This window comes from Leucopleurus acutus (genome assembly GCF_964270905.1).
Source record: "Leucopleurus acutus genome assembly, chromosome: 1".
In the NCBI taxonomy this organism is placed as follows: domain Eukaryota; kingdom Metazoa; phylum Chordata; class Mammalia; order Artiodactyla; family Delphinidae; genus Leucopleurus; species Leucopleurus acutus.
In genome coordinates this window covers 185,036,162-185,060,869 of record NC_139142.1, presented here as the reverse complement: position 1 = coordinate 185,060,869, position 24,708 = coordinate 185,036,162, and the positions used below count along the sequence as shown (strand labels likewise).

General features: G+C 35.9%; 2 protein-coding genes across 14 annotated transcripts in view; one reads left to right on the top strand and one right to left on the bottom strand.

The window, feature by feature from the left end:
• PDSS1 (decaprenyl diphosphate synthase subunit 1) overlaps positions 1-5,107 on the top strand; it is a gene marked incomplete at both ends in the record, with an annotated part of 46,909 nt that extends 41,802 nt beyond the window's left edge. Inside the window, 2 exons of the mRNA XM_082843639.1 lie at positions 2,115-2,195; positions 4,967-5,107. Of these exons, the coding sequence (XP_082699765.1) occupies positions 2,115-2,195; positions 4,967-5,107 (222 nt within the window). The remainder of the gene's footprint in view (positions 1-2,114; positions 2,196-4,966) is intronic.
• A 20-nt stretch (positions 5,108-5,127) lies between these two features.
• The window catches only part of ABI1 (abl interactor 1), a 106,010-nt gene continuing 86,429 nt past the window's right edge, over positions 5,128-24,708 (bottom strand). The window contains exons 7-12 of one of the 13 annotated variants that reach the window (XM_082843518.1): positions 22,609-22,709; positions 21,618-21,698; positions 17,154-17,330; positions 13,833-13,919; positions 9,946-10,131; positions 5,128-7,347 (exon numbers count right to left, since the gene is read on the bottom strand). In XM_082843518.1, the coding sequence (XP_082699644.1) occupies positions 7,172-7,347; positions 9,946-10,131; positions 13,833-13,919; positions 17,154-17,330; positions 21,618-21,698; positions 22,609-22,709 (808 nt within the window). In that variant the 3' untranslated portion in view covers positions 5,128-7,171. The remainder of the gene's footprint in view (positions 7,348-9,945; positions 10,132-13,832; positions 13,920-17,153; positions 17,331-21,617; positions 21,699-22,608; positions 22,710-24,708) is intronic. The other 12 variants (XM_082843519.1, XM_082843515.1, XM_082843523.1 and 9 more) reach the window with 12 other exon arrangements.

The window sequence follows — 24,708 nt, the reverse complement described above, 5'->3', positions numbered from 1 at the left end:
CTTTAAAAGCTCTCTCCTTCCTTCTGCGATCAGTCAGCAGACCTAAATGTCAGCCTGTAGTCATGCTTCCACTGCTGTCACCAGCACCAGCCCCGCACCAGCTGCACGGGCTTCTGCTCGCTGTGACTGTTGGGGCCTTAGAGTCACCCAAGTTCTGCTCGAGTAACAAGCTCACTACAGTTTACTGATCGCCTTTGTCGTGAGTTTACGGACAGATTTCACAGTTGGACTCTGATTCATCCACGGATGATTTTCCTACTCGTAAAATCAGAGCCTAGGCCAACAGGAACTTTATTTCTCAGCACATCTGCCTGTTAACGTTTCTTATTTCTTCTCACACATTCTGGGGACAGGGGAGTGCCTCAGGGAAGAGTTTGATATTGATATTTGCACATTAAGATTGCACACACTACATGTGTCAGAGGAAGGATGTAGTCACACTCAATAAAGAAAAAAAATTGTTTTTTTCAAATTTTGCTTTCTCAGTGCTTTTTATAGTAAAAGGAATCAGAGAAACCGCCCAATCAGCACATTTTACCATTGTTGTTGGTGCTGCAGAAAAAGCTCGTCTACCCTAAAAATGGTAATTTTACCAGATGCCCAGGACAGTATCACATTAGCTTTGAGGATATACGGCCTTATAGAAATCCAAGTTTGAAATGTGGTATTAAGAAACTAAGACCAATGCCTACTTGATTTGACTTTTGACCAGTAAAATTGATTTGAGCTTTCCTGATTTGTTTCCTATGAAACTTCAATTTTTATTCTTAAAAGGCCAGTACCTAAAACTAATTACGGGTTTTCATTTAAGAACTAACCAGTTGCCGGCTCTGTAAATTTCATAAGGATGTTACTAGCAGCCTCTGCTTTGTCTGGACACGTACTTTGCTCTGAAAGGAACATTCTTAATTCCTCATTTGCCATCATCTAGTTGAGACTTTTCTCTCTCTGCCCTATTTTTCCTTCTAGGATTACTAATACCGAGGCGGTGGCTACAGGACCACAACTGCTTTCATCCCTCGGGCTCACTGCCAGGGAAGCGCTGGCAGCTGCTGTGAGCACTGCCGCAGCCAGAACCAGACCCCTCTTAACCTCTTATTTCATGGACCCGGAAGTTGGTAGAACTAAGAGATTTCTGATCAGGTAGCTCAGCCCCTTTCTAACACAGATGAGCAGGCTGAGGGGCTCAGCTGTGGCAGCACCAGGACTAGAGCTCCAGGCTAGACAGTGTCCTGGCTTCCCAAGTCCGATCATGGTGACAGTTCTCCTACCTTGCTGCCAAGTACTGTAGAACATAGATTTTGTCTTCAATGCGTCTTGTACCTGTCTTCTATTTTCCTCTTACTGCCATCAGCTTACCACTGGTCTTTAGAATTTACTACAGCAACCCGACTGCTGCTTCTACCTCTGTCTCTCTAATCCGATGGTTCTCAACCTTGGCTGCATATTAGAAATGACTGAAGTTTTTCAAACTATGGCGCAGGGTCACGTGACTCCAGGGCCAGTGGTGTCGAGCCGCGCTGCCCTCGTCCCCTCCACGGGCCGCCTCGCGGAGCTCTGCCTGTGATGCCCTCTGCTCAAAGACCTCGGTAGCCTTCGGCTGTCACTCAGTTTCGAACTAAAAGCAGATTGCCCACCTTCTTCTTAGGCCAGTGGTTCTAATTTGTCAGCAGAGACCAGCAGGACCAGAAGCATCTGGGGACATGTTAGAAGTGCACACTCGGGCCCCAGCGCTACTTAATTAGAAACCTCGGGGAGAGGCCCGGTAGGCCCCTAAAGCTGAGAGCCATAAGAGAAGCCAGTAGGGAGATTTTAGAGGTGAACGCTTGCTCCTCCTCTCTCTCTGACTCGGCCCTGGACCAGGGACACAACAGAACAGTGGAGGGAACATGGATCAACGGCTGCCCCTCTTGTGCACCAGCTTGTCCCTGGACCCGGAAACGGGCATCCTCTTAGCTCTGCTGCTTTTAATCGCTAGTTTACTGCTCCCCCGCCCCCATCACTTAAACATTTACTCACTTTTGCGGATTTTTTTTACCTGTTTTTACCTACTAGTGTTTGAACATTTGATTTCTCCCAAGAGCATTAAATAGATTTTCTTTCTTTCTGGTTAGTTCCCAGAAATGAATGCTATGATAATGAGACGGTTCAGTTCACCAGGAGATGTGGACAGAGCGAGACAATACGTATTACAGGTGAGAGGATTTCAAAAAGAAGAAAGGCAACAGCAGGTACAGTGTGGCAGAAGAGTTCTTTAAACAAATAACGTAACGAATTTTTGACACAGACCAAGTTTGATCAATTCTTGATTTGGCAAAAACTGAGAAGGAAAAAGTTATATTATGCATTTTTCTTCTAGAAGTTTTCCCATTCTAATGTAATTGGCCTTGGGTGGGGCTTGGACGCTAACATTTTGGGGAACTCTAAGGGGTTCCCACGTGCAGTCAGGGGTAGGCCTGTTGGTTTGCAGCCAGTCTCCCCCGCGTCCACCACAGCAGCTCCGCTGTCCTCCCGTCACCAGACTCCCCTCCTGTCCGAGCCCTAGGAAACTGGGCTTTCCTCGTCCATCCTACGTAACTGCAGTAAATGTGCGAATAAAGAAACGGTACCTTTGAAAAAATTTTAAACCAACATAGCAAATTAAACTTTAACCTTCAGGGGCTATAAGCTTATTTCAAATATAGCACCACATATCCTCAGAACTTTTCTGTGGAAGCCAGATCTTTTTGCACATTTTCAGTTTGGATCACTGTATTTTGTGAATGAGCCGTTTGGAGCCAATAGGTCTCAAGAATGAGAGAGAGTGAGCAATTTTTAGTAAGCAGTCGTAGTCTGAGATCTGTCGTTAAGTCAAATACCTGAAAGAATTCCAAGTAATTACCTTTCAGATTTTTAAAATTTCCACAAAGCAAAACCCCTTAACTCTCTATATGGTTAATCATAACGTGCTATGGCTACCACCTTTTTAGAGGGTAGTTTGGCTGTACTATTAAAAACTCAGTGTGAGGGCAGCAGGAGCTGATAAAGAAGGCAGTATACCTGGGAGTGGTCATGGCTTCAGAAATGCTGATGTTACTGACGGCTAAAGTGAGAAGTGGGACTGAAAAGAGGGAAATTAACTGTGGCTCTTACACCACACGCTGAAGTTCCAGCAAGCCTGGGCAGAGGCGCACTTAGGCAACAAGTCCACAGGAATGTTCCAAAGACCTGTGAACTCCAGCTGCCTGTTCAGCCGCAGGGCTCCTAGCCCCTATTCCCTCACTAAATATGAATGGACAAGTCGGGTTTATTTAGTAGGATTGCTGAATAGTTGATTAAAGCTCACTGAATGGAAGAGTGAGACCAAGTTAAACAGACTCAGGAAAAATAATAGGGGGATTCAAAAATACTGCATTCATCAAACAAGAACAGGATAATATTTTCTAAAAAACAGTGAATAAGAACGAGCTCTAAGAAATTTTAAATGAATGTGAAAAGCCAACTCTGAAGAAGTGTTGGAATGTGACATTGAAGAAGTCTTCAAAATGAAAACAGCAGTAGAAGAAAATGCGAAAGGCTCTTAACAGGATCAGTACAATCATGCAACAAATATTTCCGGAAGAGACTCGAAAAAACAAAAATCAGAAAAAAGGTGGTCACCTACAAAAGGAAAAGTTCAGTACTGGCTCAGGGTGCAGCAAAACCCTGGACTCTAGAGGGCAGTGAGCAAGGCCATCCAAATGATGAGGAAACGCTTTCAACCTAGAATCTGTATCCAGTAAACCATCCACTAAGTAGGAAGGCCAATGTCACTGTTACACAAAGAACGAAAAAGCTGACTTCCAGTACACAGATTCTGGGTAAGTTATTTGCTGATGTGCAACAGAACCGTGGAAACACCAAAAAGAGAAAGACATGGGTACTAAAACCAGTGGAATGAACCAGAGTTCAATGAAAAGTCATCCTGTGATGGCAGCTGTACGGCAGAGCTACAAAGCAGTCAGTCTAAGTAACGAAGAATAGGAGGCAATTATATTCAGAAGTGAGCTTCCGTACAGTAAGGCAAAGCAAACTAAAACATGTCGTATTTTGAGTCATATTTTGTGTAACTTGGTTCAGAAAACCAGAGGTCTCTCAACCATGATACTACAAATACTGTTTTGAATGACAGACGGAACCATGGAGAAGGAAATAAAATCACAGTACATGTCTAGATTCTGCAGTAAACATTTTGACATAATGGAAATAGTAAATGTAATTATTTTATTAGTGTTTAGCTTTTAGAAAGAACCAACATAAAAACATGGGTACAGAATGGAATGCAAGTCAAGTCTCTAGTGTAAACACAGAGGAAAGAGAAGGAGCACTGGTGTCCTCATCTTAAAGATGAAGCCAGAAGTCGATGCCACATGATGTGACAACAGTAATCTGTATTAGAACTAAAGATAGCAGGCAGTGGTCAAATTAGGAGACAGTATGGGTGGGCTAAATCCTTGTCTTTCTTAGCAGAAAGGCAATAGACAACAACTAAAATTACGAATTGAAACATTAAAGCCAACAGATAAAACTGGTGCCTTTGGAAGAAGGGAACTGTTGCTTTTCATCGTAAGCTCTTCTGTACTTTTATTTATCATGTATGTGTGTTAACTTTCACTTGGAATTTTACTGTATCGATTTTATATGTAGAACTTTTCAAAAACTCTAATGCTTAAATGAAAAATAGGGGGAAATAGAAGGTTACTTGATATTAATGAGTTCACTGCTTGGCATGCTAATAGAATAAAAACGTGCTTCTGTCTAAGAAAGGGGCCTAAAGGAAGTGGGTGGAGGAAGCTCTGTGAGTTGGAGAGAGAACATTTGAAACACAGTTCGGCTCCTCACTACCGGATCTCAAAAGTATGTTTTAATTCATATAGCAGGAATTTAAGAGCTGATCCCAGTGGGTGACATGCATCTGTTCTGTTGTATTTTGTCCTGTGTCCCGTAGAGCGATGGTGTGCAGCAGACAACCTACCTCGCCCAGCGGTACTGCCGTGAAGCAGTGAGAGAGATCAGTAAACTTCGACCATCCCCAGAAAGAGACGCTCTCATACAACTTTCGGAAATCGTGCTCACAAGAGATAAATGACAGCTCGTTCTGTTATTTCTGGCAGCTATTTTACCAGACTGTGCCTAAAGAATTCTGTGGAGTATACTTTGCTTCATGTGCAGGTAACCAAAAAATCATTTTAAAAAATCATTTCCACCTTATTAATGGGACTTTTTTTATTGGCAAAGTTTTTCAGAAAACTTTTTAAATGTAATTAAACCATCTGAATCTGTCATTCTAGTCCTGTAAACTCTAATCGCGGTACTTGACGGTTAGATGTGGTATTGTTTACACGGTTAATATCCACATGTAAAGCCATTACACAAATAAATAATCAATGTTAAAATTCAAATGGTTTATCTTGTTTCACCATAGGAGTAAAGATCATAAAACTGAAGTCTACATTTCAATCCACATTAGTTAGATTTTAACAGTATCCAAAATTTCATATAGGAGAATGGTTTATTATAAAAGACTGTACATAAAATTTAGACAACAGGTTATATACAAAATTAAGAGAACAGTCCACTCTAAAAAATGAAGAAGGTAACTGATCAATAGTGATACTGGAATCATGTTTAAAATTAACAAAGGCAAAATGCATATTCAACAGTCACATTGATTTGGTAACAATAATGGTCTTTAATTTTCAGAAGTATACGTTTTGCACTAGTCTTACCATTTACTATGCTGTTATCTGTAATGCCCAGTACATAACTGTAATTTGAAATCCAAACAAATCCTCAGTACACAGAAACCCACAGGTGAGTGCTCTACTTTAATATCCTAGGCAGTATGCACACGATAAGAGAAAACATCCCTCTAACCCTCCCTTAAGTTAAGAGGAGACACACAAAGTGCACGTGTTGCATTTCATTTATGTCAAAAGACAATACAAATCTGTTGGTCACGTATATCCCTGTTCAATGATTAATACATGGTGCACCTTTTTTCCCCAATTATTTTATTTTTAAAATCTTTTTATGTTGCTAGTGCCAGGTAATGGGTTAAACAGTGCGTATTCAAAAATCAATTGCATCCACTTCTACCAAAAAATATGTAAAAGATAATTATTTCCTTTCATTGAACCAGTATATCACAGTCCACTGGAAAACCAAAGGACTGATAGAGCAATCCTTAAGAATTTTACCTACAGCATGTGCACTTCGACACATTTTCTTAGCTTTGAAAAAGTTACTTTAGAAAAGGAATTCAGTAGACTGACTTGTAAATAACCATCTCAGATTTTAAATTCTACAAAAATCAGCCACTGCTGTTGGGATAGGTTGAGAAAAGGCTAAAATTTTTTTTCCAAGTTAATATATTGAGAAAATAGAACCATAATTCTGCCATAATTCAGTATCTTTTATTATTTTTTTAAAGCAAACCAGTGAAGGAAAGGACAAAAACCTTTGGTTCACTTACGTATTTATGAATGGACAAAATTTATAATGCAAATTCACTCATTAAAAAACTTCGGTACAAATGACAAGACTACAGGTAACCCAATTGTCTTTGTTTCACATGGAGATCTTAGAGACTCAATTCGTTTCAAGAGACCTAAGTACGAGTACTCCAAGTAAGTATTACACAAATTGGAAGCATCTTGGATTTTGTTAAGTATATTTCAATACATAAATTTGTATGCATGCTTTAAACAAACAGTATATTTCAAGAATGAGAGAGTCTAAACAAAAAGTATGACCAGCACCAGCATTTAAGTTTTCTGATTTTAATATTAGTCTGACAGAGCGTTAGTAACCATGCTGCACTGAAACATGTAATGGCACAATCTGAGTCATGATTTGTGAAATATTATACCCCACACCCCCAGAATATTTAGGCTGGTCATGAAGTTAACAATGTGTAAGTAAGTATATAAGCACAATCAGTGACAGGCAGCCTCTTGTATAGATTGCTGTTTAGCAATACACCAACTGCCTCAGAGATTTATGCTTACAGGTAGACATTCAATTATACCAATAAAACAGCATGTCCTGAACATATGGGCACATTTTAAAACATTTTAAGACAATCCTGTTAACCGTAATAGTCCCACAGTATGACTGAGTGATAATAAGAACCTACTTTAAAAGCAAAGATTTAATCAGTATAGTGCATGATCGATTCAACATAGTTCCCAGGGAACAGACCAGTCACTCGATTGCAGACTCCTTCATACCAGCCATCATCGTTCTTCTTTATTACATAGATGATCGCACCCTCCATAAATGATAGCTCATCATCCTTGTCTTTTGTATAATCATATATTGCCACAACTATGGAGAAAAGAGTTGAAATATCATGTCAGTGCACTATATCCAACATTTAATCGAATTTTAAAATGTAATGCCAATTAACAGTATAGCCAACCCAACTATTTTAATGGAAAGTCTTAATTCTTAAATCTATATACCAGGTAGGTCAAGTAGCCAACCATGGCTACTAAATCACTAGCTTGATCTTCGGGCCAAACTGACAACTAAATTAGAGAAGTCAAGAGTTTCTACCAACCTATGTAGGAAAGATCTCGAATTTTAGGATTTATTAGATGTTTCAATTCATTCGTTCAAATGTCTACTAAGTGCCAACCATATGCAAAGGCCATTTTTCAAAATAACTAGTAAGCAAAGCTGCGTAGCCAAACAGTAAACCAGGTAACAACCATCTAATTTAAAAATATACATATACTGGGAGGTGAATATCCTACCCATCGCAGGAGAATATTCATGTAGTTTATGGGGCTATACCTAGATTTAAATATACATACACATATGCGCACACACACACACACCCCTTAAAGGTCAATATTTTTAAAGGGGAAATAGGTGAGTAAAGACTCATTAATTAAGACTTAGAGAACCATTTTGCAATTCTGTGATTATGCTGAGTTCAAAATATCCACTTCCTTTGCAAACAGTGTTGTGGAAAGGAAAGGCATCAAACAACTACCAGCTTTCCAAACTATTGGTTTATGAATTTAATTATTCCTTCCTTTGTCTTTACAACATAATTCTGAAATATGTAATTTTCTAGTATATGTGAAACAGTATGTCATACAAATTTTTTTTCATTAACTTACCTCAGGTAGTGTTTTTCTTAAAATAGAGTTTTTAAGATATTTAAGATCTTCTGGAACTCATTTTTCCCTTAAGAAACGTGGCTTTGCCCCATAATTATCCTGAACCAGTGAATTATAATAAGGAAGACACGTGTAGTACTGATCCACAGCATCATTTTCTAAACTGAAACAGGCAATCTTTTTTCCCCTTTACAAAACAGTATATGAAGTAAATTCAACAAGTCCATTCTCCATTTTAATCCTGTAGCAGAATCACAGTATTGTGATCACAAGCTCACTTAACATACCAGTTTTAAAAACACCAAAACATACAGAATAAATAATGTTAAATTATTATCCTGGTGTTTTGGCTAAATAACCACCCAAGAAAACCGAGTGACTGCTAGGGAGAAACATTTTCTTTGTATTCAGAGTCCCACTTTGAGTGGTATAGATGACTTTTAAACTGATCATGACAACACCTGACACCCTCAGTCATTCAGCAAAATGAAAATATTATTTCCTCAGGTTCTTAGTTCTACTTGTACAAAGAGCTGATAAAAACACTGTGTCAAATTAATTGTTTCTATTTTCCAAATGCCCTCTGTAAATGAAACCTAGTCCCACCTAACTTCCCCTCCCCCAGTGCATATATTCTCTCATTTAATAACTCTCACTGCTGAGTATTTAACCATTCAATGTCCATTCTATCTCCAGGACCCTAACTCCACATAAAGATCTAAACTCTCCCTTCTGTATGTACTTACCGTAGGGTTCTTTGGAAACAGAAATCTAATATTCTTATCTACATCTATCTACATGATAAAAATTTGAAAATAGCTGTCTAGTCCCTCTGAAATCTTTTTCCTCAACTTAAAAACAGTGCTTTCAGCTGTTTCTTTTTATAGATGCACTTTCTAGATATTTCAGCCTCCTGAATATCCTCCTCTGAAGGCATTCTTGTTTGCAAGATCCTGAAATACGGTACTTAAAATTAAACATAATACTGGTCTACTATAAATAAATATTATCAGATTTGTACATATTAGGTTGAAGTTCAGCTAATGTACCCTAAGAATCTGACTTCTGGAACAGTCATGTCATACTGCCGGGTTAACATATTCAACTGAACTCCTATTAAACCAGGTTTTAGTCATCTTGTGATTTACAAAGGTGACTATTGAAGGCTTGGACTCTAACCCTACTAAATACTAAAACTCTCTGGTTTAGACCAGGAGTCTGCAAGCAGTGGCCCATGGCCAAATCCAAGCCGGTGCCTCTGTTTGTCCGTGAAATTTTGCCGGGACACAGTCGTGCCCGTTCACTTGTGTGCTACGACTGCTTTTTCCTTTTTTTTTTGGCTGCACTGCGTGCCTTATGGGACCTCAATTCCCCAACCAGGGACTGAATGGAACCCTCAGCAGTGAAAGCGCCGAGTCCTGACCACTGGACCACCGGGCAAGTCCCCACGACGGCTTCTGTGCTACAACAGTGGGGTTGAGTAGTTGTGACAAGACTGAATGGCTGGCAAGTTTAAACTATTTCATTTTGCAATATATACAGCTATCAAATCACTCTGCTGTACACCTGAAACTAACATCACCACCACACTGTAAATCAACTATACTCTAATTAAAAAATAAAGAGAAAATAAAGAATCCTCACTTTATATTGGGAATGTACAGGAACTAAATCATCTTGGCTGGTAAAGCTATTCTCAAGGTGGAGAAACGCTGGACTCCGTGTTTTTTATGGCTCTAAAATACTATAATTAGCTCTTACCCTTTACAGCAGTTCAACGATGACTGTACCCTACCTTTCTCGATGTAATTTTTGGGGGCCCAAGCAGGATCCCCATCTGCATATGGATCGTTATACTGGACTACTGCGGCCTCCTCATCTTCATAGTCCACTGGCGGCGGCGGTGGCGGTGGTGGAGAGTCGTCAAACATGGGAATGTCATCTGGTGGAGGAGGAGGTGGTGGGGTCGGACTATCAGCAACTAAAACATCCAGATACTGAATTTGAATCAGAAATCAGACTAGACAGAAACTCGTAAGTTAACAGAATTGAAGAAAGCTCTAATTCGTATACAGCATGCACTATAATAAAACATGCAATGATTAGAAATAAAAGCTTGGTGTGTTAAAGCTTCTACTACTTTTAAGAATAATTTTGCAATAATAAAATGAGCTAAAAAATTAAGGGTATTAGGAAGTTCTACAAATTAATGAATGCAGAGGTTAGGAGACAATCTGTTTATAAGACTACAGGAATAAAGAACTTCCCTTATTCCAAGGCTCAGATCAGAACAAATGTCACTCTTTAGTTAGCATATCTCCCTAAATAAGCCTTACGTCACATTTGTCATTTGGACTATAGTAAACGTTATGAATAACATTAATGGTTTGATAATCATTTATTGTGCACATTCATGTCCCTGATTTTGGCTTTTAAAAATTTACCTTTAGTTCCACAGAAATAAGTCTCCAGTGGGTGGATACGTGTTTATTTTTTGTTTTTTTGGAGGAAGAAAAAAAAAGAAAGCTGGTGGTATTAGGTCTGCTTCTATGTGTACGTTTTTCTATTATTTTATTTAAATTTTAACAAGGGAAAATAAATTTAAAATTAAATAATTCCAAGCTAGTAAAAAAAATCTCACTGAATATTTTCAAAAATGTTTGTATTCATAATCAACTTTTTTTTTTAAAGATAATCAACTTCTTAAATGTAGAAAGCAAGCTAAGATTTTTACATTATTGCTAGTAAAACTAAGAATGGGACGAGGGAAAGACTAGATCCTAAAGATCCAATTTTCTAAGAATACATCCACAATAAAGATTTTAAAAATAAAGTACTGCAGGAAGATGTTTAAAAAAAGAAAAAAAGAAAGGAACTCAAATCATGCAAAACAATAAAAATGACTCATACCTCAAATTCTAGATGGTTGTGGAATGTGTATGTGTGTGATTTAAATAATCAAAGGTGTAAACAGTGAAACAGGAAAATGTCAGGCTAGAACTGTGTTCAATGAAATATATGATACCAGGTAACAAATGCTCCCAATATTAAGGAATTCAGAGCTGGAGCACAACTAATTCTTAAGTTTCTGATTGACAAATTTCTTTAAAAGTTAAAGACATATGAAAATGCTATGATATAAATTGATACAGGAATTATATAATATCTGCAGTGGAGAAATTCAGAATACCAACATACTAATTCAAATGCCAATTTCTGGGGCTATTTATGTGATCAAAGAAAATGGTCATCTATTTGTAATATAAAGTTTTCTACACCCTATTTGGAATAATGCGCTGAGAATATAACCAAGGAATCCAGATTTAAAACATAAGCAGATAATAGCCCTACTTGATAACCAATTTAATTCTGTGATTTCTATTTTATCCTGTTGGGGGATGAAAAAGACTATTAAGAAACATCCTGTGTGCTGATGCTCATTCGGATAGCTCTCAAACAGGTGTACAATTTATTTTTCCTCCAAATGGTAGGATTCATTTTATTTCTGCCCATTCCTTCTCCATAAAACTTGCAAATATTATTGAGGAGAAGAAAATGCATGTGAATCCATTCTGACATTAAAGAGCCATAGCTCATGTCCTTCATATGGCTTAATGTATAAATTATATATGTTTGCCTGAAATCTTAAAGTACATTTACTCTTGATTTATACATAATTTACTAGTTTACTATGTCCAACTGCTGTTAATCTACACTGGCTTATCTTCAAATTACATACACTGGGGCAAGAGTCCAGTCAGTCTTATTCTCTGTGCATAATACTCTGTCTAGCACGACACAGGATTGTTCAAACGCTTTCAGATGTTAATCATAAACAGATGTAAACACACTGCTTTTTTCAGAGGCTCATGTTTTAAACTGAAACATTAATAGGTTAACTGCTACGTGCATTCATTATCACCAATTTGAGTGCCATAAGTGAACGTTATGAGAAGAACGAACACAGAAAATCTGTAATTCATAAAACATTTAAGATATTGATACACAATTTATCAACAATCTTCCTAACATGCTTTTAAAGAAAACAGATGCCAAATAAAGTTGGGCATTCTGCAGCACAAGGAGAATTACTGACTCAAGTTCATATGTTTAGGAAAAAGAACTAAAATAGTACCGTGGGCCTCTTTAGCAAGACCATGCATGTACGTTAACACTGAATTTCTATAAAAAAGGGGTTATTACCAAAAACCTAATCAATGAGCTTTGGACTCACTAAATGGATGTTTATTATGGCCATTTTAAAATACGTCCTAAAAATTCTTGGCTCTAAGGCACTTCAAAAGTTGAATTGCCTTAGTTTTTAAACTCTTGCAGTTTTTAAACTCTTAGAGCATTAAGGACCAGCGATTTACCTTTGTTCACTTATTTTTAAAAGGAAGATTCACTTATTTTTACATGTTTAAACAGTTTCCAACCAAATGTAAACGATAAGGTTGGTTTATGCTCAGAAGTTTCAACATTTTGAAACTGTTTTAAAAGCCCATTAAATCACCAATTTCATAAAGGTAGGGACTTTGTCTTAGACTGTGTATTCCTCCCAGAGCCTAGGACGTAACACTGAATAAACAAATACTTGACTGGACGAAGGGAGGAAATGTGGAGAATAACACAATAGGGTCAGCAAAAGCTGCACGGTGGAATTTGCCACAGTGTTTTCTCCTGGAGGATGGGCTGGTCATATGAGTTACACATTTGTTCAAACCATTCTGAGATTTATTTGCATGGTGATGATCCCAAATGAGGTGAATTAGTACTGGACCACCTTACCATCTTAATCTCAACAGCTATTTTGGCATAATACAATTCAGTAATAGGGGTATTTTTCATTTTGCCAAATAACACTCACTATGATCATGTAGTTAGGATTATATATCTCCCAGAACGTCAAAGTACTCAGGTAGTAATATAAAAACTACTCTATCCTAATTAAATCCATATATTCAAAAGAATTTCCAAAAGTCATTAAACCTGACCTTCAGAGAAGACCTAAAAAAGGTGACAGATTTGCATGTTCAGAAATCATCCTCATGGGCCCGCACATAGACAAAACATGAAGAGGACTCTACACTGATTATCACTCTTAACGGAGAGCATGGATGTAATTTACTTATTCTTGCAGATTCATTTTTATCCTAACAACAAATCTTAATAATAGGTTCAAAACGATTTACGTATAAAAATCTGAGGCTACAAAGTTTTCTCCAAAAATGTAACCAAAGGAAGAAAACAAAAACAATGAAAAACATAATAAAACACCCGTCCCAACTGCATGATAAATTTAATCTCACAGTGTAACTACCTATACATCTTGATGAGAACTCAATTCCCCTAATAACTATTGAAAGCTAGTAGTTTCCACACAATTTGAATTTTGGGGTTTGATTACTCTTTCCTTAAGAATCTGCAAAGATCAGATTTCATGTTTTAGAGCATGTAAATACATAAGAAAACTTCAGTTTTGAAAGTCATCTGAGTCAGTAATCATGCACACAGAGGAAAAACTGAAGATCGTGCTCTTCAGTTTCAATAACATATCTGCACCCCTTTTCAAGATAAGATTAGCTTCTCAATAAAAGTAAGGAAAATGATGACTCATCAGCCATGCATGCTATATAAGGAGACAGCCTCTACTCTTGGATAGCTCGGTTTTTCCAAACTTACTGTTTTCCTGCACCCTGGCCACGAAGCCTGTGAGAGGTATCTGTGGAGTCAACTGAGGCATAGGGGGAGGGGGTGGAGCAATAGAAACTGGCAGCAACAACACAGAATGGGGGAAGTAAAACAGATAAAGGAAAGAAAAGGAAACAAACAAAAAGCAGAAGTCAGTTACAAAGACCACAAACATAAGTATGCAAAGAACAGTCTGCAAATGAAACAAAAAAAAAACAAAAAACAAAACAAAAACCTGCAGAACCTTCTTCAAGTTCATTTCCCAGGAGCAAACCTAAAGCTGAGTTGTGTTTAGCCAGCTGGTTAATTTTATTAAAAAACAAATACATTTGCTTTAATCCTAATGTTATATTGTTTGGGTAAGATTTAAATTTACCATCACTTTCACGCAATGAAATTTTTGAATTCTAAGGAAAGACTTTAAAAAAACAGCTAACAGTGAAATACCAATAAAGGTTTCCAGGATGTTGTGTCTTCGCCTTATCTCTCTAACCTAACAGGTATGTCTAGCTTTAGGGTGATGTTGTAAATAAACCTAAATAAACAAAACGAATATGTTACAGGATAGCTGTTTATTCCATGTATAAATAAATGCATTAATTACAGGTTTTCTTTAAAAACGAATTTACACACAGCTCTTTAGGAAAAACCCTTGTTTGTAAAACAAGGTTATTATTACTTTTTAAGTTGACAGTTTTATTTTTAAAGACATCACTCTTAAATTTACTAGGGCATAAGAGTGCTCCATATACCATGTTAATTGTTCACTGAATTTCATGGAATATTTCAAGTGACCTTCCTTTCATCACTACTCTGAAAAAGGAAACCTAATCTAACAATAAGGTAAAATATGCAATTATTTGTATTAAAATAATTTCTAAAGAATCACTGGGTAGCTGGAAACATACTCTGTCTTCTTTCTGGAGAACACATAATTTATAGGAAACTGACAGCAAATGCTCATGTGGACAGCAAATGTATTAAAAATTAAAACTATCTAAAAGTAAATATTCATATATTTACCACCCTGTCTTATTTTAACAAGATGGTAATGGCCAAAGATTGCTTAGAAAAAGTCAATAGGACTGAATCACAAAATTCAGTTTACTGGTAGTCACCAAGAAGTGACACTAAACTGACAGGGAAAAACAACTGATTGGCTCCCAAGGATCATTTAATTGAAAGATTGTTTCAATTAATCCAATCTACAAATTCAGTTTGGTAGGCATAAAAATATGAAAGATGTTCAGTATACAAATAAGCAACAACTTAAAGCAGTATATGTGCATTAATATTCATTGTATGGCTAAAAATAACATTCAATTCACTATGAAATTAGTCCTGGTTCATTCTGATACTCTGTATATAGAAGTATACACAAGTATGTATATACTGGAATAAGTGTGTGTGTGTGTGTGTGTGCGCGCGCGTGTGTGTGTGTATACACACACACACTTGTTCCAGTATATACATATATATACTTTTAATAAAACATTATAGCTTTTTAACTTAAAAAAAAAACAACTCCCACAAACGTAAAAAATTTTTTTAGAAACAACCCTTAGTAATGAGCCATGCTGGTTAGTACATAAAGAAAAAGAGGCTATGTTGTGACAATACTAATCATTATCACCACATTTAGACAGAAGGGGAATATGCACATCAAAACACTAAAAACATTTACATACTACTACTACTACTACTACAACACCAACAATAACTCAGGTTGAAGGATAATTAATTTGACAACACACAGTAATATATTTAAAATTTGAGGCCAAATTTGCTTTATGATGTCCAAAAATACAGTCATTCAGTAATGAAAATGTCTTGTTTGAGGATAAGCAACCCACCCAAGTACTGTTAAAACAGAACCACACAAACATGTATCAGGTGAAGAGTCACCAGAAACCCTATTTGTGGAGTAAACTAAGCGATGAAAAAAATAATGAACACAAAGATGGGATCTAAAAATGCAGAATATGAAAAAAAATTAAAAGTTCATGAAACTAGTGAGACTAATAATCAGATTAACTGTGGAATTCTCAGCCGCCAGCTACTTTTCATTACCAAAAGGAGACCAGGGGAAATGTGAGGTAAAATTCTAACTGGTAAAGTTTCTTAGTAGCTTGGATGAAAATTTTAGTCTGGAAAAGGGTTGTATAAATTTTGGGATTATCTATGAGTTGTGATATTTCTGCTAAAGTGGTTTTCAATTCTTAGGACTTTTTTTGTTTACAACAATTAGTCTTTAAAGTTTAACCAAAAAAATAAATAACAGAACTTTCTCCTTAGCTCTACTTTAAAACTTGTTCAAAACATGCATCATAAATGAAAAGAACTTAAAACCAACTTTCTATGTAAATATGGAGTATTCAGTGTTTTTTAGGTAAAATAATATAACATGCAGCCTACAAAAGCCACATGGGGAAGTGTTTCAGTCTATGCCTGGTGATCACTGCTTCAAGCCAGTAACAAATACTGAACTGGCTCATTTCAGATTTCTCCTGATTGGACTGAGCATTTTGATATGGAAAGTGGAATTAATGACTACCCTAAGCAATTTGAACTTTCTCACATTTTATGCCAAAGCTATTTTCTAATCTTATCAGCCTTTAAACACTGATTGCAGTTAGTGTTGAGATGTACAATTTGAGGTGAACAGAAAAAAATCAAAACAAAGTCCTCCCCACTGTTACAATTATTAGAGACAGAATAAGCAGGCATCACAAATGGTTTTTAATGGTTTGGAACTCATTTCAGTATAGGTTAACAAGCTTAAAAGTGATAGCCAGCAATTTCATTATATTATTGTAAAGAAAAACTGTCACAATGTTTTTAAGTTTACTGTTATTGAACTGTATCAAACATGCCAATAAAAATAAATTCAGCTTAATTAATTTCAGTGGTTTTCTTCTCTAGTTCTACTTACAGTAGTAAAAATTTCATCAGTTAAATTTTAGTATACGAGTATACTCAGTAAACCTGAATTTTTTTGAAAGGGATAAGCAATTATTCTTAAAATGATATGCTTCAAGGTCTAACTTTTTTTTTTTTTGGCCGCACCATGCAGCATGCGGGATCTTAGTTCCCCAACCTGGGCTCAAACCCGCACCCCCTGCAGTGGAAGTGCAGAGTCCTAACCACTGGACAGCCAGGGAAGTCCCCAAGGTTTAACTTCTTAAAACAAAAATAAACATGAAATAGCATGGTTTCAATTGTTGTCTATCACTGGCAAGAATAACAATTTCAAATAATTTCCTTCAAAAGGAGCTCCACTGCTGCCGTTAAACCTGCAAAGCACAAGCTTACTTGAATTCTGAGAATAAAGTGGACCTCCATTAACATGAGGCTGAGCAGAAAACTGAGCCGTCACAGAGGGAGTCCGTCTGTATCCACCAGAAGATGTCGAGGAAGTGGTAGAGTTGTGTCGAGAAATCTGCCTGGTCATTGTGCCATACTGGGAACCAGGAGCTGAGCCCGGGGCTGCTGAAAAGCATTAGTCAAAGGCAACCAACAAAGAACTTGAGCATTGCACGTCACCTCCGATGGCAGAACAAAGAGAAGGAGACTATCGGCAAGAAATGTTTATTACTTTTTAAAGCCCACAGCACAAAATAAAGAGAAAAGTAAAGATAAAACACAAACAGCTCTATCTCTGAAGTTACAAAAAGAAGGAAAAACAGATACTGTGTGGAAAGTGCAAAAGTAAATAAGTAATATTCTTAAGCCTTTTAATTTAGCATAATATCAAATGGTATTTTGCTAATAAAATGTATAAATGTTTTTCTGTAACATTTTAAAACATACAGCTTTTATATGTCAACTGTGTCTTTCCAAGAAAATAAGTACCAAATGATAGTCTGAGGTGGAAAGCATCAGTTTTTAGATGTGAATATCTTAATATCTGGTTTACAGACTTCTTCTCCTTTCCATTGCCAAATCTTCAGAAGCACAGTATAAGAATCTATCCAGCCAAACCCAGCTTAAATTATAAAATGTAAACAATTAAGCATATTTTCCACATGTACTACTATATTTATTTGAATGTTTAATGTATTAGCAGTTATTACCAATACATATTATAGTAGAATCATTTTTAAGAGAAGTATAATTTCTAGTTTCAAAGCACTTATATATAATGTCAGATTCGTTGTATATCTCCCAGCTTTTTTTTTTTTTTTTTCCCCAGCTTTTAAGAATTACACACTTTGCCCTATCACTTACATTTCTGTAACTGATAAAGCTGAAAAAAATTTTGGACTCTGTAAAACATGGACATTTTAAGGCAGCTTTGTGTAGAAAATCCATTATCTTTTTCCATATCCTTGGAGGGCTTTTTTTCCATACTACACCCAAAGCACATTTTTTTTTATATTATGCATATCTAAACTAACTAAAGTATTAACAATACTTAAAATTTTATTTACCAACATTTCAGAAGTTTAAAATTTAAAAGGTTAATATAAAGTTCAAAGCCTCTAAAGTTAACTATACCTTCCAAAGGTAACTTCAGGATTAACATTATCCTCCCAAACATCTAACCATGACTGAGCAAATAAAAAGACAACATCCTGGTTTACTTTCATTCAGTCATCCAATTTAACCTCTCCTAGAGGTCATATAAATTATTAGAAAAAAGCCATACAGCAGAGGTTGTTCATTAAAAGAAGTGCTAATATTCAACATTTTGGAGCTCCCAAGCCATAGGCAGTCACTAATTATTTAAATCATCCACATGCTCAATTCCTAAACAGAAACACACTTTATAAATAAGAGTCTATTCAAATGCCTTCATGAACCAGTAACTCTGGACAGGTAAGTTTTCCAAAGAGCCAAGAAGTAACACTTCAACCATTTTTAATAGAAATCTCAATAAAATGATTTCTATATTTCTTTTGACTTATATAAAAACTGTATAAAATCCAGGTTATTTGTCTTGGTGATTTAAAACCAAAATAAAGCTATTTAATAGCAGTTCCAAACTATGCCTATTTTAGAATTTATTTTAATATTAAAATAAAATTATTAAATAATACCAAACGGTGTATGACTGATATATACATAATCATACATGCTATATATAAATAATACATATACATATGGTTACATATACTAATATATATAATTATTTATACTGGTTATATATAATTTGTTTACATAAATAAATATTATTTATATTTTTATATATATTTTTTTAAGGAAAAATACTCAGCTCCAAGAACTAGAATATTACCAGTATCATTGAAGCTTCTGTTTGCCCCTTCTGAACCCCAAACTCCAAAACATATGTGTTAAACATTCTCTCTCTTCACTATACAGTAAGTCCCCTACTCACAAACCTTCAAGTTGCGAACTTTCAAAAGATGAGAACATGCATTCGCGTGTCCAATCACTTAAAGTTAGTTCACGTGTCTGATGTACATTGTCACGTGCGTGCATCCTCTACAAGTGGTTGTGCTTCTGTGTACTTTACTGTACAGCACTGTATGGAGTACAGTAGTACAGCACCTTTATTTCAAGCCCAGGATGTCCGGAAGCAAGTGTAAAAGCAGCATTGGTATAGCTGGTACTACTGTAATTTTCAAGGTACTGTACTCCAAGATTAAAAATGTTTTATTTTTTGTGTTTGTCATGTATTATCTGTGTGAAAAGTGTTATAAACCTATTACAGTACAGTACTACATAGCCAATTGTGTTAGTTGATACCTAGGCTAACTTTGTTGGACTTAGGAACAAATTGGACTTAATGAACGCGCTCTCAGAACGGAACTCGTTCGTATGTAGGGGACTCACTGTATGCAGTTTTTTAAAAATCACAGATAATTATAACCTTAAACAGTACACATAGAGACCTTGCAAATTTATAAACTTTCATAATGGAATGATTCTGTATTGATTATGTATTTCTGCTGTTTTCCTTTGATATTATCTTTTAAGATTCATCCATGTTGAGAAGTATATCAATATATCATTCATTTTTATTGCTTTATTTGCATATGAACATGCCACAATTATTTATCCATTCCACTGCAGACATTTGGGATACATCCAGATTTTTGCTATTATTATTATACCGCTACTGTGAACATTCCTAAATATGGTTCCTAAGTTTCTCCGGAACAGTGGTTCGCAAACTTCAGCAGTGATCAGAATTTCACCTTGAGGCCTTGTTATAATACAGGCTGCTGGGCTCCAGTCTCAGAGTTTCTGAATGAGTAGGTCTGGAATGGGACCTGAGAATTTGAATTCCTAACTAGTTCCCCCATGATGATGATGCTGTTGGTCTGTAAATCATACTCCAAAAGCCACTGCTCTAGTATAGTAGTTTTTAAACTTTATGGTCTTAGGATCCACTCTAAAATTAGAGAACCTCAAAAAATTTTGGTTGAAGTGGGCTATACCATATTAGAAACTGATTAATTACCATAATTAATTGATTAATTACCATATTAGAAATTAAAACTGATTTATCTTTAAAATACATAAATACACAAATACACAATCCATTAGTTGTCAAAAATGATGTCATCATATGTTATGTAGCCTCTGGAAAATTCCACTGTGTACTTGTACCAGAATGAGAATAAAAAAGGCAAATAAGTCTTAGTATTATTATGGATATAGTTCTGACCACAAAAACTCCAAGAAAGGATTTTGGCAACCCCCAGGAGTTCCATAACCATGTTTTGAGAACCAGTATGCTAGGGCAAATATCTAGAAATGAAACTGATAAATCTAAGGTAGAAACCTGGTTCAACTTGACTGGGTAACAACAAATTATGTTCTAAAGTGACTGAATCAACAAATAAACTCCCACCAGCAACGTACCTTTCTGTTACTGCACATCCTCATCAACATACGGTACTGGTGGACTTCTACATTTTTACCTGTCTGGTAGCTATAAAATAGTATCTCATAGTTTTTGTTTTCCTGATTATTAATTAGGTTGAGGGCATTTTTTTTCCACATGGACTTTCTGCCAACAATTTCTATTACTTGGGTCTTTTGTTTATTACTTCCTTTTCCCCTCTCCTCTGAGTACAAGTGCCAACGTTTTGAAAAGAAGTTGCTAGATGGCTTTATTTCACCTAAGCTCTCAATATTTGAAACAGCTCTTTATCCATTTCCACCCAAATGCTACTGTGCATTTCTAGGCTGAATGGTTTTATACCAAGTCTATATTTGGAATTCCTTATATGCTCAATCCAGTCTCCCCCAACTTGGGAGCAATTTAAATGTATTTTATTGAACAAAATGTTTCATGGCATCCTCAGATGCCATAAATCCTGGGCTATATCAGAGTTTTTCAGCTGTGACCCACTGGAAAGCCTCAGGGTACCCCACACCGCACACCATTCTCTTTTTCATCTTCTTCCTCTTGTCCCCCACCTTCACCCCACTCCTGTGACTGTGGTATATACCAGGGAGTTCCAAATCAAGTTTCACTTTAAAAAAATATTACATCACTATTAAAAAAAATTTTTTTTGAACAATCACTGCTATAATATTCCTAGAAAAATCTAAACAGAACAAATGCAAACCACATTAAATTGGTTATAAACTAGGCATAGAAGCATCTGACATCACAGAGAAGTTTCTGTGTAACTTCAGAGGCCTTTCACCAGAAGAAATTAGTGTAAATTAGATTTAATACTTTAAACTTTGTTTTACCACCTACAACCTAACAACTACAAAAGCGAGCCGTCTAACAGAGGAGCTTACTGTGAACTCTGCACAGTAAGGTAAATCACTCCAGTGGTTATGCAGTCTCACCTATCACAGTGTTCACGGGCAGAAGTAGTGGAAGAGGTGGTGCTGGTGGAGCTCCAGAAGGAGGAGGGACAGAAATGTTTTCTAATAAAATAGTTTATAATTCAGGTCAGAGTGCAATAAACAGACCTAATCATTCTGAAACAGTAAGGAAGTACGTTTTGGAAATAAGAAAAAAAGAGAAAGATACCCATATGTAAAGCATGTTCGAATGAGTAAGAATTTTACTAGGTAAAAAGATCACTGAGTTCACGCATTTATTAACTACAAAATATGCCTGTTTTTATAAGTAGCTTTTTCTCCTTTTTCAACAACATCCTTGAGAAACTAAGTATTTTTCCTAACAACTTTTGATTATCAAACTTACTTTTAAAGTGTGTACTTTTAACACCATAAAGTCCTCCTTTCACTTAATAAAAAAATCAAGGGACCAATTTAATGCTCTGCTGTGATTTCTTAAATTTTTATATAATCTAAAAAGTAAAAGAGCTTCTCCTGGTTTAATCCCATTTTATATTCATGGCATTTTACTGAAATACATATTGAATACCATACATAAATGTAGTAAAGTCACAAAACCAGCTAACAGTGGAGCTGACATACTTACTAGCCTACAAGGCAACATCAAAGTTCAATGATACATAATTCACATTAAAGACACTGATCTTTTGGTTGAATTATCAATAATATTGGTTTGCTCTTGAAATAATAAATATCATTCTTGACTTGTGCCCAAGGCAAGTATTTCTAAAGCAAAATGTCCAAAAAGTTATTTAATAAAGCTATTTAATATGCTTTTCTATAAGTAAGGAGAAACATCTGCAAAACTCTAAAGACCCTGTGAAAACCAATCAAAAATTGGTTTTAAATTTGCTTTCATTCTGGCAACAATCTCATAAGTTTAATAAATAGTTTTATCTAATGTAATTAAATTATTTCAGACTTCCATAATAAAGCTAACTACTTTATTAAAATGGGTGAGTATATGACACACCTGGTCCAACAGTGGGTGGTGAGGGTGTAGGCACGGCAATGGGAATGCCAATACTGCTGCTGCCACTGTTTTCTCGGCTTCCACTTCCTCCACTGCTTCCACTGCAAAGGAGAGAGAAAAATCATGAAAATAGCAATTCTAGAGATTTACTCAGGAAAAAAATCAACTCAAAGCCACCAAATACTCTTTTTATGATGCATATGTGTGTGCTTGTATGTATACACACAAGTATATATAAAGACAAATTTTAACAGTCCAATATAAATTTTAACCCTAATACTTGAAGTGGTTCTTGTGTTTCACTCTATTTCTCCAACTACTGAAAAACCAATATAGTCACGTAGTACTCAGAACTATAAGAGATCACTGAGACATGAATGACCAATATAATCTTATAGTACAATGAGTCAACAAGGATTTATTTAAAACCTCGTATAAACAGCAGTGAACAAACAAGACATGAACCACACTGTCATGGAGCTCTTCACTGAGACTGTGAAAACTGATATTAACAAATAGTGTGATGGAAGCCACAAAAGATGCTATGGAAGTTAATAAAAACGGTAACCAGTTTTAGTCTGAAATTAGTATGTAAACCTCCACTCATCTCAAAGAATGGCAATAAAACAGGGAAATGTTTGGAAAAAATGAGCAAATGACAAAAAAAAGACAAATAAGACAATAATGAAGTTTCAGCAAGGCAGTCTAGAATAGTTGATACTACTAAACTTTAACCAATTACTTCTATGGACTTACTGTTCCTTTAGGTATACAACCTCGCACTGACCAGTTTTAGTAATGTATGTGTGCACATGTACATTATGCAAATGTACATATGTACACGTGTAGCCTTAAGCTCCATATTATACTTTTAAAAATCAACATCATCGGCTCAGTAGGCCCAGAAACCCAACAGGGCAATGATTTGCACTGCCTAGATAAGTTTTTTCCCTCCAATATGAGCATTCTATAATCACATTATCACATACTAATAGAAAGGGGAAAAAAGCTATTTATATAACAAAAATAGCTTTGCCATGAAGGCCTCCCTCCTCCCAAGCTGGCCAATACTCTGCTTTCTGCCACCACCATATCACAGACAGATGAATATTTTTGCACTTATGCACTTCCACAATTACTGGCTTATGTGCCTTTTTCTAACATGGAGATTGGCAAGTTACAGCCCACAGGCCAAATCTGGCCCATGGTCTGATTTTTACAACCTGTGAGCTAAGAACATTTTTTTTACATTTTAATTAGTAGAAAAAAATCAAAAGAGGAATAATATTTTATGACACATTAAAATTATATTAAATTCAAATTTCAGTGCCATATATAAAGTTTTACTGGAACACAGCCATGCTCATTCATTTACGTGTTGCTGGTAGCTGCTCTCATGCTACAATGATAGAGCTGAGTAATTGCAGCAGAGACCATATGGACCACAGATCCTAAAGTATTGACAATCTGGCCCTTTATAAAAAAGTTTGTTGATCCCTGTTCTAACAGAACAAGCTCCTGAAAAAAAGAACTATATCTCATAGGTATATCCGTGATATCTAATGAAGTAACTCTTAACAACTAACTAGTTGTTGAATATGATTAAACTATTAATTACTACATCCACTATAAAGAACAACCATGCTTTGGTATAATAATTCAATAATAAACATATTAAAAAAAACCCAATTTTGGTCCTCACTGAACTTACCCTGATTCAGTAACTGCAGATATCAATATGACAATTTATTTACTAACAATAACAACAAATAACAATTACATAGCATCTAAGAGCGTGATATATCCTGCGTAACTGAAGCCCCCAAAATGATTTTACCAAGCTGTATTTCTAATAAAACCATCCTAAAAGTCAAGGTAAAGAGGGTCCTTGCCCAAGTTATTAAGTGAGAGGTAAAAATCAAAGAATAAAACAAATTGAGCTATACGATAATTTTGTCTGGCTTTATAAACTTGCGCAAAAATAAAGTGGCTACTTTTGAGGGGAGGAAGGCTGAGGCAATAATTGGGAAAGGGCCTGAGGGGGATTTCTGGATTGCGGTTATGTTCCATTTTCTGATCTGGGTGATGGTTACATGACTA